We start from the raw sequence: 16397 nt of genomic DNA on the forward strand, positions 1-16397 counted from the left end.
TTATTCGGGTAATTTAGGGTACCCGAATACCCGACTCGGGTACCCGAGTCGGGTATTAGGGTACCCGATTTTAGAATCGGGTTCGGGGTCGGGTAGGGATTTTGGATAAATTTCGGGTTCGGGTACCCGATTTTTTCGGGTAGGGTACCCGAACCCGACCCGATTCCCACCCCTAAATATAAGGTTAAAATAGTAATTTTTAGCTTTGATTATTTAATCTAAATTTTAATCTTGATCTATCAAACAACTAATTCATGTTATCTAGATTTTAATCTTGATCTATCAAACACTAAATATACATTACTAATCTCACTCAATCCATATTATTTTAACTAGGTTTTATTTAGGGATGGCAGTGGATCTTGGACCCGGTCCAGATCCGTGGATCCAGATCCGTTTTTACGGATCTGGATCTCAATTTTTTGGACCCGACGGATCTGGATCTGGATCTCAGTTTTGAAAACGGATCTGGATCTGGATCTTAAAATTGTAGATCCAGATCCGGCCCAGATCCGACCCGTGGATCCGTTTTATTTTATATATATTTTTTATATTTTATATTTAGTTTACTAATAATATTAACTAAATTAAAAATAATAAATAAATTATATTCAAAAGAATAAAAACTAAAAGTAATTAGATAAAAGTATTTTGTGTTATATTTTTCATGAAGGAAATTAGATATTGTTGATTTTGTGAATTTTTTTTAATTTAATTTAAAAATAGTAGATCCATGGATCTGGACCCGTGGACCCGCGGATCTGACGGATCTGGATCTGGATCCAAAATTTTCAGATCCACGGATCTGGATCTGGATCTGGATCTAGTATATGAAAACGGATCTGAATCTGGTATTGGCCAGACCCGGTCCAGATCCGGCCCGTTGCCATCCCTAGTTTTATTTATCACTCTTTATCTCAACTAGCTATCAAACTGACCCTTATTATATTATAATTTGTAATTATTTTTTATTTAATTTTAATTTATTATACTTTTATACTCCCTCCGTCCCCTGAAGCGTGACCCATTTCTTTTCGGCACGAGAATTAAGAAATTTGTATTTTGTGTGTTAAGTGTGGTAGGTGAAAAGGTGAATAAAGGGTAAATTTTTTACTATTTTTAAAAACAAGTCAAGCTTCGTGGGACAACCCAAAAAGGAAAGTGGGTCACGCTTTGCGGGACGGAGGGAGTATAATATAAAGATAATTAACAAGGGTTCACTCATCCATTTGGGGTTTATAATTATTTTTTTTATATTTATTTGAATTAATAATAGATTATTTGGGTTCATTAATTCAAAGTTAGGGTATATAATTTTTAAAATTTTAATTTTTCAATAATAAATACTAATTAGAGTTTATAATATAATAATAATTTTTATTTTTATAAAAAATAATTTATAAAATGAAGAAATGAAGAATAGTACATACTATATTTTAGGACAGAGGATCTCATTTGCAATATTGAAGCCCACAAAGCGTGGATTAACATTACTCAAATTATTAAAATAAATTTTATTAAAAAGAAAAAACTAAAGAAACCCTTGAAAGCACAAAAAATAGACTAAATGCCGAGCATCATTAAAATCTCATTAAAGAAAATCCAAAAGTAAAAAGCTTTAGCAAAAAAAAGAGTGCTCGTCTAAATAACAATGTTAACAAGTGAGTTGAGGCTATATTACTCAAATATTTATACGGCAAAAACTAAAATAAGAAATTGCGTTGAGAAGTTTGGAAGTGGTGTGCGGCCGCACATGGTCGCACCGTCCATGAAAAACATTAATTTCAGATTGAGCCCACCACTACTTTTTTGTTGCTACTCATTTTCCATGCTCCTATAATTACATCTATCTATATATTACTCCCAACAATCAAATACCATTCATTCAACATTTCCTCCGACAGCAGAGAGAGAGAGAGAGAAGAAAAAGGTGAATCAATTAATTAGCCATGGCAGCTTCATCCGCCTCTACTATTTTGAAGGTTGCCGTCTCCTCCCCTTCTCCCGCCAGACTGCCGCCGTCCGCCGCCTCCCAGAAACTCCCATCCAAGCAGAAACACTCCCTCCCTAAACCCCTCGCTCTCTCCACCACTAAATCATTCTCATGCAGAGCACAGGCTGCAGCTGATTCAACACCCCGTCCCCGTAAGCTTTGCTTGTCTTCCATTTCAGATTCCTGATTTATTTTTTCTAAGAAATGAGAAATATTTGTTGTTCTAATTTAGAGAAAGTTCAAGAGCTGCACGTCTACGAGATCAACGAGCGTGATCGCGGCAGCCCCGCATACCTCCGATTGAGCCAAAAAACCGTCAATTCCCTCGGCGATCTCGTGCCTTTCAGCAACAAGGTACAATTAAATCTAATCTTTTTAATTATCACACTGCCCTGCCCTAATTATTTAAATGTGCGAAAATCATGATCGGCCGTGGATGTGGATTTGCAGGTGTACACCGGCGACCTGAAGAAACGGGCTGGAATAACGGCGGGGATATGCATCCTGATAAAGAACGAAGCAGAGAAGAAGGGCGACCGGTACGAGGCCATCTACAGCTTCTACTTGGGCGACTACGGCCACATCGCCGTGCAGGGGCCCTACCTCACCTACCAAGACACCGAGCTCGCCGTCACCGGCGGCTCCGGCGTCTTCGAGGGCGTCTACGGCCACGTCAAGCTCCACCAGATCATCTTCCCCTTCAAACTCTTCTATACCTTCCACCTCAAGGGCATCCCCGACCTGCCGCCGGAGCTGCTCGCCCAGCCGGTGCCGCCCGCGCTCCACGTGGAGCCCACCCCCGCCGCCAAGACTTGTGAACCGGGAGCCACGCTCCCTAACTTTACCAATTAGTTTCTCCGTTGACGGGTCGTTGCTTCCATGTGTAATAAATTAATTTTTAAGATTGATTAAAATACTAGTACTTGTTTATTTTTTCTTTTTTCTTTTTCATCATCCAACCTTAGTGGCGAAACCATTTTCGTTTTCGAGAGAGACCGCTCCAGTGACCCACTCCTCATCACCTGTCTCCATTCAATTTTAAGTCATCACTCATCTACTTTATTAATTTATAGTATGATTTTCTTTGCGGAAATACTGGCTTAATTATGGTAAATTAGATTACTTTTTAATTAACATTTCTATCTCGTTTCCATTATATAGTATTTAATTAACACGCTGTGTGTGTAGGTATAATATTTGTGAACGTGGTCTGTAGATTTAATAACATACCATAAACATGTTATTCAAAAAGCGTCAATACTCCTAAATGATCAGTTTGCTTAAGAAAAAGTTAATAACACCATAAACATAAAAGTAAAAATATAGTATTAATTCAAACATTTTCTATGTTGATTGACTATTTTATCCTTAATAAAATTATAATAAAAATGTATAAAAATGGAAAAAAAAAATCAAAATTGAAGCCATGGAACATTCTGTTCTGGTGCCCACCTATGACCTATCATTAAATAAAAGAAAAACACCATAAAGTAGAAGCACCATTATTAAATAAAATATGTTAGGTTTTTCACGTCCATATATTAAACCTTTGTAGTTAAAGAATTGGACCCAGTATTTATACTGGGTTGGGCCTAAACTGGCAAGGCAAGGCCTATAAGCAAGTTAATTTAAATTTTTCTCCAACTCGTGAGTTTCTTTTCATTTTTCTTTTGTTTTGGGGCCGTTTCCTTGTATATATTCAATTTATGAGTTTTGATTGTTGAATATTTTGTTCTACAGCAGCCTGATTCTTATTTGAGCGCAATAGTTTCATCCTTTTCTAGTCATATACTACTAGTTTATAGTCCATTGATAATGGACGGAATATATAGTTGATAATATTAATAAATTATTAAATATATAAAGAAATTATTCATTGAAAGTCACATCTTTTTCAATTTAAAAATAATATTTAAATTTTTTAACTTGGTTCTTCATTATATACAACATAATTATTTTTAAAATAATAAAAAAATCATATCTGAACAATTTAGTGCAAATGCCCAACAATCTAAAAAGATTTTATGTTTACTCTTTATGAACTTGATAATATAATGAGTTTAAATTTAATTGTGAGTAGCTCATTTTTCAGGGAGCTCAACTTTCCTTGTAATAAATAGCTTATGAGCAGGGCCGGCCCTGACATTTCGGGGGCCCTAGGCGAAAAGGAAAAAAGGGGCCCCTAAAAGAAGAAGCTTGGAGAAGTTGGAGTAGCAAATTTGAGATAGCTGTAAACCTGTAATATTGACCATAAAGTGCAATACACTAGAAAACAATGATAAAATAATTATAAAAATAACTTGGATCTTCTAGCATTTTGAGACACAAAATCATCAATAATTTCTTCAAGATCAAGTTTTTCTAATACCTCATGTTCAATGCATAAAACCGCTAATCCATTCAACCTTTCTTGAGACATAGTAGAACGCAAATATGATTTTATCAATTTTAATTTTGAAAAACTTCTTTCTGCTGAAGCTACAGTAACTGGTATAGTCAACAATATTCTATATGCAATAGAAACATTAGGAAAGCAATCTGAAACTTTAACAAACTCAAGAACCTCACCAAGAGACTTTGTTTCAGATGATAAACACATTTGTAGCACTTGCAATTCAGAATATAAATCTTCAGCATCAATGTCAAATTTATCATTATGTTTCAGAGCATCTTGAAGCTTAACACAACATTTATGCAATTTATCACCATCCCATAAAGATAACATCTTATGAGGAAACAAAAAGCCAAAAATATCTTCAAAAATTGTCAATTGTTCAAATCTAGTCTTTAAAGATAAAATAGCAATATCCACTATAACAATATTCACTAGTTTCCAATGTTCTTTCTCTTTTTTGATGAGTGCTTGTAAATCTTTATCAATTGTTTGATTATGTTGCAATCTAATATGCAAATCAATCCAAGTCCTCATATTATTAATATGCTCAATACTATTCTCATGTTTTTTGAGCCTATCATTTATATGCTTCCAATCATTCAAACCTTCATTTGCTAGCAAACTAATGTTTTGAAGTGATCTAAATAATTTGCAACAAAAACAATAAATTTTATTTGCATCTTTTGAGTACACCAACCATTTTCTATCTTGATTATCACCATTTGGTAGTTTTCTAGTATAATAAGAATATGCAAAATGTCTACCAATCTCATCTATAGGGAACGTGAGATTGTATTCTCTTAAGGGGCCTTTCTCTATCAAAATATCTCTAGTTTTGTTATCAAGATTATTCCAAGTTCTTGGATCAAAGATATTCAAAGAATCATTTTTATTTCTCACATCATCAATTTCTTCATTCAAAGCATCATCCTCATCCTCATCTAAATCAATTTCTTCATTCTCAATATCATTAACTACTTCAACTTCATTCAAAGCATCAATTTTTTCATTCTCAATCACTTCTACTTCTTTCACTGAAGAACTAGAACTAGATATAAGAAATTTATCAAGAGCTCATCTTTGAGTTTTAATCACCTCATCAATTCTTTTTCTTTTATTTCTTTTTTGACTTCCTGAGGAATATTTTCTAGGCAACATTTTATAACCTTACAAACTAATAAAATGCCTCCTCTGAATTCTTGTAAATAATAAAAAATACCTTCCCTTTTCGAAAATGAAGCAAAGCTGCAAAGGCTGAGCAACTGAGCAGAGAAGAATACCCTTTGGCCTTTGATTTCAGCCCAGGCAGAGCCGCAGAGGCAGCCGAGGCCCGACCGCCGGAGCAAAGGCTGAGCAGCGGCGCAGCGCAGCGGCAAGCAAATTGAGCAAATTGAAATTGAAAATAGAATGAGAGAGAGATGGATGGGCACTGGAGAATTAGCACAGAAAATAGGAAATTAGGAATGAGCAGCAGAGCAGCGCGATTGGAGAATTGGGAGAGACGAGAGACGTTAGACTTTAGAGCTATTCAGCAAGGAAAAGAAAAAAAAATAGAGAAAGAGACGTTGGGCTGTTTTGCAGATTAGAAATAGGTTAGATTGTAGATAATTTTTTTTTTAATAGTTGGGCTACTAATACTAGTGGGCTGTATATTTTTTGGGGCCCCTTAAATTTGGGGGCCCTAGGCCATTGCCCCATTGGCCTAATCAAAGGGCCGGCCCTGCTTATGAGGGACGCGCCGAAGGAAGATCATTTGTTATCTCATCTTGAAGAGTGACCCATTGATCGCCCAACTTATGAAGATCAAGAAGTAGTGGAATAAACACTCAAATGGAAAGATTGGAGATTCGAAGAAGCTAAAGATCAATGAATTCGAAGAAATCAATACTCAAGAAGAAGAAGAACTCGAAACCTGAAGAAGAAGACAAAGCTTAAAGGTTTGTGTTGAAAAGACAAGTAGATGTATCGAAGTCACTCCTAAGAAGTCTAGAGTTGAAAGTCAATCTTAGGTTGCTCTTAAGTCTTAACATGTCCACTAAGTGGAATAATCACAAGTCAACACCGAAGAACGTTTCTTCAAACAAGAACGTTGCAATGCATAAATCGAAGAACTTCATTCAAGGCAACAAGTACGGTCGATCACATCAAGTGCATCAAAACTCAACGAGAAGTAAAATTCGAACGACTCTTTCCAATGTCTCTTCAAATGTTATCTATATATCAACTCTTTTCTACACATAAAAGAAGGAAGATTGCTCAACTGTTAGGGAGCTCAACTTTCCTTATAATAGATAGCTTAGGGAGGACGTGTAGAATAGAATGAAGATCAGTTGTTATCTCATCCTAAAGATTGGTTAATTGATCGTTCAACTAATAAAGATCAATAAGCAGTGAAGTCAACACTCAAATGGAAAGACTGTAGATTCAGAGAAACCGAAGATTAGTGGATTCGAAGAATCAATGCTCAATAAAAAGAAGAACTTGGAACATGAAGAAGAAGACAGAGCTTGAAGGTTTGTGCTGAAAAGACAATTAGATGTATTGAAGTCACTGCCAAGAAGTCTAGAGTTAAAAGTCAAATCTTAGGTTACTTTCAACTTGCCTACTACATGGAATAATCATTGGTCAACACCGAAGACTAGTGTTTCTTCAAACAAGAATGTTGCAACACAAAAATCGATTTTTTTCAAGACAACAAAAATAGCCAATCACATCAAGCGCGTCAAAACTCAAAGGGAAGTAAAATTTGAACGGATCTTTCCAATGTCTTTTTTAATTTTATCTCCTATAAATATCAATTCTTTTCTACATAGAAATTGAGAAGTTCAGAAGATAAAGATACGTGCAACAATGCCAAATAGATCACTTTGCTCTTCAATGTCAATGATGTAAATCCTTGAAATCAATTCCATAAATCTCGTTATTTCCTTGAGGAGATTTCTCCTTGATTATATATTCACCGATAAAACGACAAAGTAATATTATTTGTATTGCATGTTGTTTACCGGCATGAACAATATGCAGCATGCGAAGAAGTCAACCTAATGCATATCAGTCTTCTGCAATCTGCAGTAATAATATATGTATGTGGTGGGACACCAATTAACAAGTGCTCATTTACAACTAAATCAACCTTCGTGTAAGTTCTTCTTCATCAATTTTCCAAAAACACAAAAACTTAAGTGAAGTTGCTCGGTGTGAGACTAGTCAAGATTTTGATCCAAATTCACACATTTATTGGTATTTGTAGTATATGTTATTGGATATAAATTTGAGTTCGGATTTTTTTTATTCTCTCTCATGATATGACCATTAGCACGTAAGACCCTTCACCAAAATATGAATTGCAACTTTCTCTCTCTGACTCTGATCTTAAGAGAAAAGACGGATTCTTGAGAGAGAGAGTGAGAGAGATTTGGAATGATTTCAAAGAAACCACTCCTAATCAGTTGTGAATGAGTTATCCTCACTAAGTAAATCGTCTGCATTATTGTGAAACCAATTTTATTTTGTATTCCTCCTCGATTTTGATTACTATTCAACTTGAGATGCCTTAACTCAGTTATCTCCCATCCATATTTTAGATGGCAAATAGCGCATAATGTTGTCAAGAAATCAAGGTTGCAGATTCAACAATCTTGAAATTCCAATAAGTAAACCTGAAGTTTTGCAAAATTCATTCGACTATAATGAACTAATAGAAGCACAAATTGCACAACATTTTTTTGAATTACAACTCACGCACATCCACGCTCGTGTGAATCAAAGCCTCAATAAATTGCACAATATCACTACAAGAAAATATGTAATTAACTACGAAATTTAACAACGAAAATAAACCAGTTATTAATTTCTCGATCTTAACATTGGTTTATCAACGAATTATATTACATTTGATTTTTTTAAATTAATTTGTATATGATCCATCTTATGATACAAAAAATTTCATTTGCAATGTACAACTAAATAAGCTGTAAACGAGCCGAGCCGAGTCGAGTCGAGTCGAGTCGAATATTAGTAGGCTCGAGCTCGGCTTCTTTAAATATTCAAATGTTCGAGTTTAGCTTGTGTTCGATTCGAGCTTCTCTATTAAAATTTGTCAATAACTAATGACAACGCACACCTACAATTTAATATTCTTATAATGACTTAATATCATTTTTATTTATATAATTTGCATTATGGTATATATAATGTATAGAAAAAATTAATCTTGAAATGCTACAACAACAAAAAAAAATAGAAGTTGGGTTGCGTGGTGAATGAAATTTGGTAGTAAGGATTAAGGAATATGTGTTGGACAGTTTTTATATTGGGAAGCATAGTAACTGCACAACAATTGGCCACACCCTGTGTAATTGTGGTTCAAAATGGCATGCTTCTTAAGTAGTTGAGAGGTCATCACTCATTTTAATGTAAGATTCAAGTCGTATTGCGTGGTTACGAGTTGCTTCCAACTCTTTATCATACAAAAATTACATCTAAATTCTAAAACAGCAAAAATCTGAATAGAAATTTAAAATATTTTTGAAAGAAAGTCGTCGCGGCTATTTGTTATGAAGTGGGCTAAGGCTCGACGCTGTATCCACATCAGCCTCTGTTAAAGTTTTCTTCTTCATTAATTAATGTTTCTCGATCCTTGTGATAGGGAAAAATCTATGAAATATCAAGGTATTGAAATGCCCTTCCCTATTCCATTGAATAGCATCATAACTACTCCATTTTGTTCGATTATTGATGATAAGACAGCAATGAGATGAATATATAATTAGAATAATGCTACTCCCTCTACTGAGTTTTGAAATGAGTGCACCATATTTTACATGAAGAGAAAATAGATGTTAGATTATGTTTAGACTCCCCCACCACTAAGTATATGCCAATTGGAGAGTGGCCCAGTTGGTATATAGATGGATGTGAGGACAAACAGTGCAGAATATTTATAAGTTGGAATTTCTTCGGTGATTGGACTTTTCATTTAAGCATCATTTCCTTTTTGGCACTATAAATTGAATTATGTAGCAACTCAAGTGTAGCATTAGAAATAGAAGAGAATGGAGGTAGAGGAGGGCGATTTCAATCTCAAGGAATGGGGTGTTAGAGCAAGAAGGATCAGCCGCGAAAACACCAAATCGAGAAGATTCTCAGCTTCAAATTTGAAGAGTTTGAGAGAAGAAGCAGCCTCGTTTCGATCAAACGTCACCGTTTCCAGCACTGCTTCCTCCCCTGGGTACATCGCCGTCAGAGGTAACGCAACCTCTCTTCACCTTGACAACATTAGTTCCTTGACAAATCTTCCATTTCATTTCATCATGCAGAGGAGATCGACCCTTCCACATATTCCTTCACAACTGCGCTCAGAGGTAAACATTTCATTCATCAATGAATTGAGATTTCTTTTTTTCTTTTTGAAGAAAAAGTAGAATGAATTTGGTGAGGTGCAGCATTGCAAGCAAAAACAGTGTACACATGGGAGGTGCAGGGTCGAGATGGATTGACTCTGAACTCGAAATGGAACGAAGCAGAAAAATACATAAGCAATCCTCTTTCAGGGGAAGTCCCTTTGGAGTGTTTATCGGCAAAAACACTAAGCGGCAGATCCTTCCGCAGAATGACCATGTCTGCGCCGCTCATCTACCCTTCTCAAATGCACCACTTCCCTCCCAACAACGAACACGAACACGAACACGAACACGACATCACATCCGCCGGTACTACCTCCCTTTTTCTTTTGTTCATTTATAATTTATTTTGAAAGATTATAAAAAAAAAAGTACGTAGTGATTCGAGCAGAGAAGATTAAGAAGATGAGGACGCGTGACGTGGGGACTCAAAGCACGCCTATAGATCTGAGCTCGAGCAGCCCGAGCCCTGCGCCCACTCCTTCCATCGAAGAAAGATCCATAAAGATGAGGAGTGAGGCAGAAGCTGGAGATTCGTCTGTTTCCTTCAAATCGGACACAGAGGTAATTAAGTCCATTTTAGGAGGATAATGCAAGAAAAAAGATTTAGAGTCCATCACTTTCTTGGTCCCAACAGAGATAAGCATTAAGATAAGTGGTCCTAACTCCCTAACCAAAAGAAAGAAAAAAGGGCCTCAATTTGCTTAACGAAATAGACCACACATAAACACTTGCAACTTAGGCAACACATGGCTTCCCTTTTTCATCACATTCACATATAAAACAAGTTGAAACCAGAGTAGCACTCCCTCCCTCAACTACATTTCGATCGACCTGGATATTTATATATGTGTGGTGTGGTGTGGCACTGGCACCTAGATTTTGGACAGACAGTGGGGGACTGCTAGAGATTTGGTCCCTTAGGCATGTGCTGCACACATAAGTGCTTATCAGGTCACATTCTTCATCTTCTTTTGTTTACCATTCAATCATCTCTTCTTAATTATCACCTCTTTTTATTTAAATTCCCTAATTGGGATTCAATTTAAGTACACTGGATATGATATGTTCAATTACCCTAATTGGTAATTGAATCTAAAGCTATCAATATGATGATCAAAGTATATTCATTTTTTACCCTAGAGTTGATGATATATTCGATCGTTATCTTGTTGTTAAGAGAGGTAGCTACTAGTGCATGCAGGTAGAAGTGAAGGAAACAGGAGAGAGAGAAGAAAATGGAGGAGAGAGAAAGAAGCAATGGGGGATGGGATGCTACTGCGTATCGTTGAGGGGTTTGTGGATGAGAACGCAAAGGCAGAAAGAGAAACACAAAATGAGAACAAACAATACCACCTTTCTTCACCAACTCAATGCCTAGCCCTAGCTGCTCCAAACAATCAATCTTTGTCACAAAATAGAAAGATTCTCCATTGCCTTCAACTCTTCTCCTACTTACCTTTTTTCATATTGCACATTAATTATTATTCCCTCATCATTGAAAAAATGAAAATCATTCATATTATCCATGTTAATTATATATGTCGATCGGCGTACGTAAATAAATGTTTACCATGTAGTATTTTTATATTAAAATTAAATATATTACACTGTAAAAAAAATACAACGACAGGTATACAGCAAAAATACAAACAGGATATATATATATATATAACAACACAAGCATATGAAACTGATGAGAATATTATCACTTTATACTCTTTGCTTCAATTAATTCTTATGATCTCTTGTTTCTACCTACTTTAATTCTACATATGTTTATAACTAGTCCACACAAAAATATATAGTAGTAATTAATTAAAATTGGATTTTTAAGTATAAGGAGTGTGTATAATATTTGAGTTGTGCATGGAACTTGCTGATGTATGAAAATCAATCCCAATAACTTTTTAGAGGTCGTGGAAAAGTCACTTGCTCAAACATGATCCCTTCCCTTGCCATATATATATCGCGGGATTTTGTGAGTTATGAACGCAAATTCAAATACCCCTCAAAGTTATCACATTATTCACATGGGGCCAGCTTTGTCATTTTCCTGTTTTTTTATACGGTGTTAGACTCCATATATAAAACTATCCACTAATATAAAAAAACTTAAAAATTAACCAAATTTTGTATAAGAAATAATTTTGCCATCATTAATTTTTTAATACTCCCTCCGTCCCGTTAAAGTTGGCAACATTCGTTTCGGCACGGAGATTAAGAAATTGAGTGTTATATGTTTTAATAGAGTGTGGCCTACAATTGTTGACCAAATTAGTGAGTAATTGTTGACTTAATTAAAGTAATTTTAACATTTTTAGAAAGTGGCCTACAATTGTTGACCGAATTAGTGAGTAATTGTTGACTTAATTAAAGTAAACTTTTGCCATTTTTAGAAAGTGGCCAACTTTAGTGGGACACCCAAAATAGAAATGTTGCCAACTTTAATGGGACGGAGGGAGTACAACTCTCTCTTCCGATCTCTTTCTGCTCTCACTCAACGAAGTCCAGAGCGCATACGACTGCGTCGAGGAGGCCGAGGACTACCTCGATTCCGTGATGTAGAGCGCCATGGCGGAGGTCCGACTCTTCGAGGAGGAGATGAACCAGACCTGCAAAGCTCCGATTTTGGCGTAAGACGGCGGCAGAATACGTCGATTTCGAATCACAATAATTATCTGCAGATGAAGTCGTCGTGATTCTGAAAAGGCCGATGCTGCTCTTCTCTGATTCATCGTCGGCGGCGCTTGTCTTGGACTTATTTTTCTTCTTCTAATTCATCCAGTTGCAGAGGGAATTGAGGAAGCTGGCGAGCCTTACTTTCGTCGATTTTCAATGAAAGTGAATCTCGCAGTTTCCGGAGGCATTCAACCCTGATTTCCTTTCAGAAGGGAAATGGAAATTGGCTTACTTTGATTTGTAGGCCGATTTATTGTAGGAATTGAATTTGATCTGATCGTGTCATCCAACGATCGTCGATCGATTTTATAGTATTTGAGAAGGCGAGAGATGATCAATAAAAATTGGGGGATTTCCGAATATTGTTATAATGCAGTTTGTATTATTAATTTTCTTAAATTTACAATTAATTCGATAATTTTGACAACTGAATCGCTAATGTTGGTTGTGAATTTAAGTTTTAAAGCTCGAATTCACAACTTGAATTCACAAACCAAGACAAAACTCGAATTCACAACTAGTTGTCTTGGTTGTGAATTTGAGTTTTAAAACTAGAATTACAACTCGAATATAAATTGGTTGTGAATTCAAGTTTTAAAGTTTGAATTCACAACTAGTTGTTTTGATTGTGTATTCGAATTTTAAAACTAGAATCCATAACTAAAAATAGTTTTAGTTGTGAATTCGATTTTGAAGCTGCAATTCACAACTAGCTAGGAATTAGGGGTGTCTAAACGGGATGCGGGTATCGGGTTACCCGTCCCGACCCCGATACCCGATCGGGTATCGGGTACCCGATACCCGCAATTAACGGGAACCGGGTCGGGATCGGGATTAATGCTTTGGAATTTCGCGGGTATCGGGTATACCCGGCGGGTACCGGGTATACCCGAATACCCGCTAATATCATTAATTTAATATAAATTTTATATTTTTATTAATTTTTAATAGTAATAATTAGTAAAACTAAAAATTAAATCCCTATCCTAAATTCACTACAGTGACGTGAAATTCAAACTCCCTCCCCACCAGCTGCTGGACTGCCTCCTCCCACCCACCCACGCTGCTGCAAATCTATTTCAATTAAAATCAGATTAATTCGTGAAAACTATAAACTATCCATGACCATTTATTAATTGTTTAATCAATGATTAAGTAGAGTTGAAATTAAATAGTAGGTAAGGATTGAATTAATAGCTACAGCTTACGTATAAATATAATTGATCAAAAAACAAAGGAAAAAATTACAAATCGATTGGGTATGCGGGTACCCTAATACCCGCGCCGGGTATTAGGGTACCCGACGTGCATGGCGGGACGGGTATCGGGACTAACATTTGAGCAAAAGTCGGGGTCGGGTACCCGCAAATTTTGGGTAGGGTACCCGACCCGCCCCGTTTAGACACCCCTACTAGGAATAGTCTTGATTGTGAATTCGAGTTCGATAACTCGAATTTATAACTAAAAAATTAATGAATACTACTTTTTAAGTTTTTTATGCAGAGGGTAAAATGGTAAGTGTGACTAATTTTTAATTTTTTTTATCTTAGTGAATAATTTTTATTTTTACTTTAGACATTTTTGAATTCCATTCTTAATTAAAGTTATCTATATCTATGCTCATGCAATATCACATTGCAATTTCTTTGTGAAGAATTTATTATGTCAAGTACGATGTCCTTTTGGTGCAAATAAACAAATTTAGTGTTATTTCTTTCTTTGGATCCTTGGAGAAACAAGTCCACTTATAACTGTTTTTACTTGGTGTAAACTAAAAATCAATTTGGGGAAGAAGAAGTGTATAATATGAGACATATATAAGTTAGAGAAGGATGTGAGGTCGTATGCGTTGTGGAGCGCTGAAGGTGTGGTAGTAAAGAAGAAAAAGGAAAAAGTGATGAATGATGAATGGAGAAAGTGCCAAAAAAATAAGTAGTGGGCAAATCTGTGGTTGTTTATTTGAGTGTTCCCCTGAATTATTGTACTGTGCCTTTGATGTTATGTTTTTTGTTCTCATTTTGTGAAAAAACTGACAAAAGCTTACTGGTTTTTCCTTGTAACGCTTTTATCTTTTTGTAATGGAAATTTATTCTACTATATCTTTCCTTCCAAGTCTCTTTCACACACAAACACACATTCACATTCAAGTACCAAATTATACACCTGCATTTATTTAATTTTGGGAAGAAAAATGTAATGTCTATAAGATTAATGAAAGATGGTCCAATCTGACTAGGTCATGTCTTGTCATGCTGCATGGATCTTTATTGGAAAACAAAACTACATTTTTGTTGAATGCTTTGGGTTTGTTTATCTGCACTCTGCTATATGTGATGATGTCCTATTATTTGATATGTTTGAACTCAAATCTTGACATTAGAAATCATATGCAAGTTCTGATTAACTTAGTAATTACAATCTACACGTGTATAATCATGTGAAGCCTTTTTGTAGCTTTTCAGATGGCTAGACAAGTAAGTATATTTGACGGCATCATAAATATTATGGATATGCATATAACATACAGGAGAAGTAGTATATGTATATATGATGGAATGGAATAATTGGTAGGTCCCACCTAAAAAAGGAAATGAAATTGATTTAAGGTATAGTGGTCCTAGTGTAAAATGAGTCGAGTAGATCTCTCTACTTATCCGCACAATTATGTGACCATTTTATAGGTCCCATGTTCGAGTTGGAAAGCATGAATCCTTATCATCTTTAAAATTTGTTCCACCATTTTTGCTAACTCTATTGCTCATATATACACTATTTGCTTTTCTATATATTTTGGTTTTTCTTCTTTGGTTTAGGAACGGTCACATCACTTTTTGTTTTCCACATGTTTCCATCTCCTACACATATAATTCAGTTTGTACTTAAACACACATCTTTCACAATTCATCGGAATATTCCATTGCCAAAATGTGTTTTGTTTCGTAAATGCAGCTTTTGCCCTTGATAAACATAATTCGTTAGCATTTGGTTGGCAAATCGAAATACATTAATTGAGAAGGAATTAATAGATTATTCGAATATAACATGTGCTGTTTAAATATTTTCATCCATATAATCTGAAACGTACACGAATGAAGGGTTTCATTCTCGGTGCTAAGGAGAAGTCTCAAGTGTTGTGTATATTTTGTTTTGTTTTAATCAAAACTCTGATAAATATATACTGTTCAAATAAATCACGATGGCAAAACCAATTTGCATATTCAATATGATTTATAAAGGGTGATAATAATACCACTGACTTTTAATTTTTGTGGTAAATTCAACATTGTTAATTTTCTAAGCGTCAAAATGTCGCCGTTTAATTCAACGGTACATTCAATCAAACTAGTAAATTGAATCACGGGTATATATAATATCAGTGAGAAATATTATCTTGTTTTTAATTAATAATTCTCAATCTGTACACCTATCAATCAAAATATCACTATTGTTAAGGAGAGGGAAAGGTTTGTTCTTCTTCTTCCTCCTTTCTTTCTTTTCTTTTTTCTTTTTTAAGGAGAGGGAAAGGTTTGTTTTAAACGCAACCAAGATTAAAAAAAAATGTGACAGGCTGAAATTAAATTATTTATTTTAAATTTTAATTCTTGTAAAACATTAAAATGGTAAAATTATTTTAAATTTGTTATTTGATGACTACATAGATGAAGGACTTGGGAGCAAATATGAGAAGTGCAAGGAGTTAACTGAAAAGAAAGCAAGAAAGAAGAAATCTGTTACAACAGAATTCAGTTCAATCGAGCCAACTTCAGCTTTACTTCTCGTTCAAGTTTCTCATTAGTTTTCTCTCAATTCTTGTATATATATTCTCTGAAGATAAGAGAATAGGTTTAAGAGTTTTCTCAGCTGAATAGAGGTCAAGAAGTGTATATGCAGTAGCTTTGAAGTTAGCTTGTTAGGCTGTGTTTTC

General features: G+C 35.2%; 2 protein-coding genes across 6 annotated transcripts; both read left to right on the forward strand.

Annotated features, from left to right (window-relative positions):
* The first annotated feature begins 1857 nt into the window (after positions 1–1857).
* On the forward strand, positions 1858–2912 carry LOC131023928 (allene oxide cyclase, chloroplastic-like). Its single transcript, XM_057953583.1, has 3 exons — positions 1858–2145; positions 2226–2347; positions 2444–2912. The coding sequence occupies exons 1-3, from the start codon at positions 1950–1952 to the stop codon at positions 2843–2845; spliced, it is 720 nt and encodes a 239-aa protein (XP_057809566.1). The 5' UTR covers positions 1858–1949; the 3' UTR covers positions 2846–2912.
* A 6097-nt stretch (positions 2913–9009) lies between these two features.
* Positions 9010–11367, forward strand: LOC131023929 (uncharacterized). Of its 5 annotated transcripts, XM_057953588.1 has the most exons (6): positions 9010–9635; positions 9707–9751; positions 9833–10099; positions 10170–10354; positions 10670–10744; positions 10995–11053. In XM_057953588.1, the coding sequence occupies exons 1-5, from the start codon at positions 9443–9445 to the stop codon at positions 10712–10714; spliced, it is 735 nt and encodes a 244-aa protein (XP_057809571.1). In that variant the 5' UTR covers positions 9010–9442; the 3' UTR covers positions 10715–10744; positions 10995–11053. The 5 variants fall into 5 exon arrangements, with proteins under 5 accessions (XP_057809571.1, XP_057809569.1, XP_057809567.1 ...); XM_057953586.1 differs by lacking the exon at positions 10670–10744 and having other exon boundaries at positions 9065–9635; positions 10182–10354; positions 10986–11367; XM_057953584.1 differs by lacking the exon at positions 10670–10744 and having other exon boundaries at positions 9066–9635; positions 10986–11367.
* The last annotated feature ends 5030 nt before the right edge of the window (positions 11368–16397 follow it).

Source organism: Salvia miltiorrhiza, chromosome 4, assembly GCF_028751815.1.
Source record: "Salvia miltiorrhiza cultivar Shanhuang (shh) chromosome 4, IMPLAD_Smil_shh, whole genome shotgun sequence".
NCBI lineage: Eukaryota > Viridiplantae > Streptophyta > Magnoliopsida > Lamiales > Lamiaceae > Salvia > Salvia miltiorrhiza.

Excerpts from the sequence above, each read along its gene's own strand:
- LOC131023928 (XM_057953583.1), top strand. The coding sequence starts at position 1,950 with ATGGCAGCTTCATCCGCCTCTACTATTTTGAAGGTTGCCGTCTCCTCC. Across the intron at positions 2,146-2,225 it reads TGATTCAACACCCCGTCCCC|AGAAAGTTCAAGAGCTGCAC; the intron begins GTAAGCTTTGCT and ends GTTCTAATTTAG. Across the intron at positions 2,348-2,443 it reads TCGTGCCTTTCAGCAACAAG|GTGTACACCGGCGACCTGAA; the intron begins GTACAATTAAAT and ends GTGGATTTGCAG.
- LOC131023929 (XM_057953584.1), top strand. The coding sequence starts at position 9,443 with ATGGAGGTAGAGGAGGGCGATTTCAATCTCAAGGAATGGGGTGTTAGA. Across the intron at positions 9,636-9,706 it reads TGGGTACATCGCCGTCAGAG|AGGAGATCGACCCTTCCACA; the intron begins GTAACGCAACCT and ends TTCATCATGCAG. Across the intron at positions 10,355-10,985 it reads CCTTCAAATCGGACACAGAG|TGCATGCAGGTAGAAGTGAA; the intron begins GTAATTAAGTCC and ends GGTAGCTACTAG.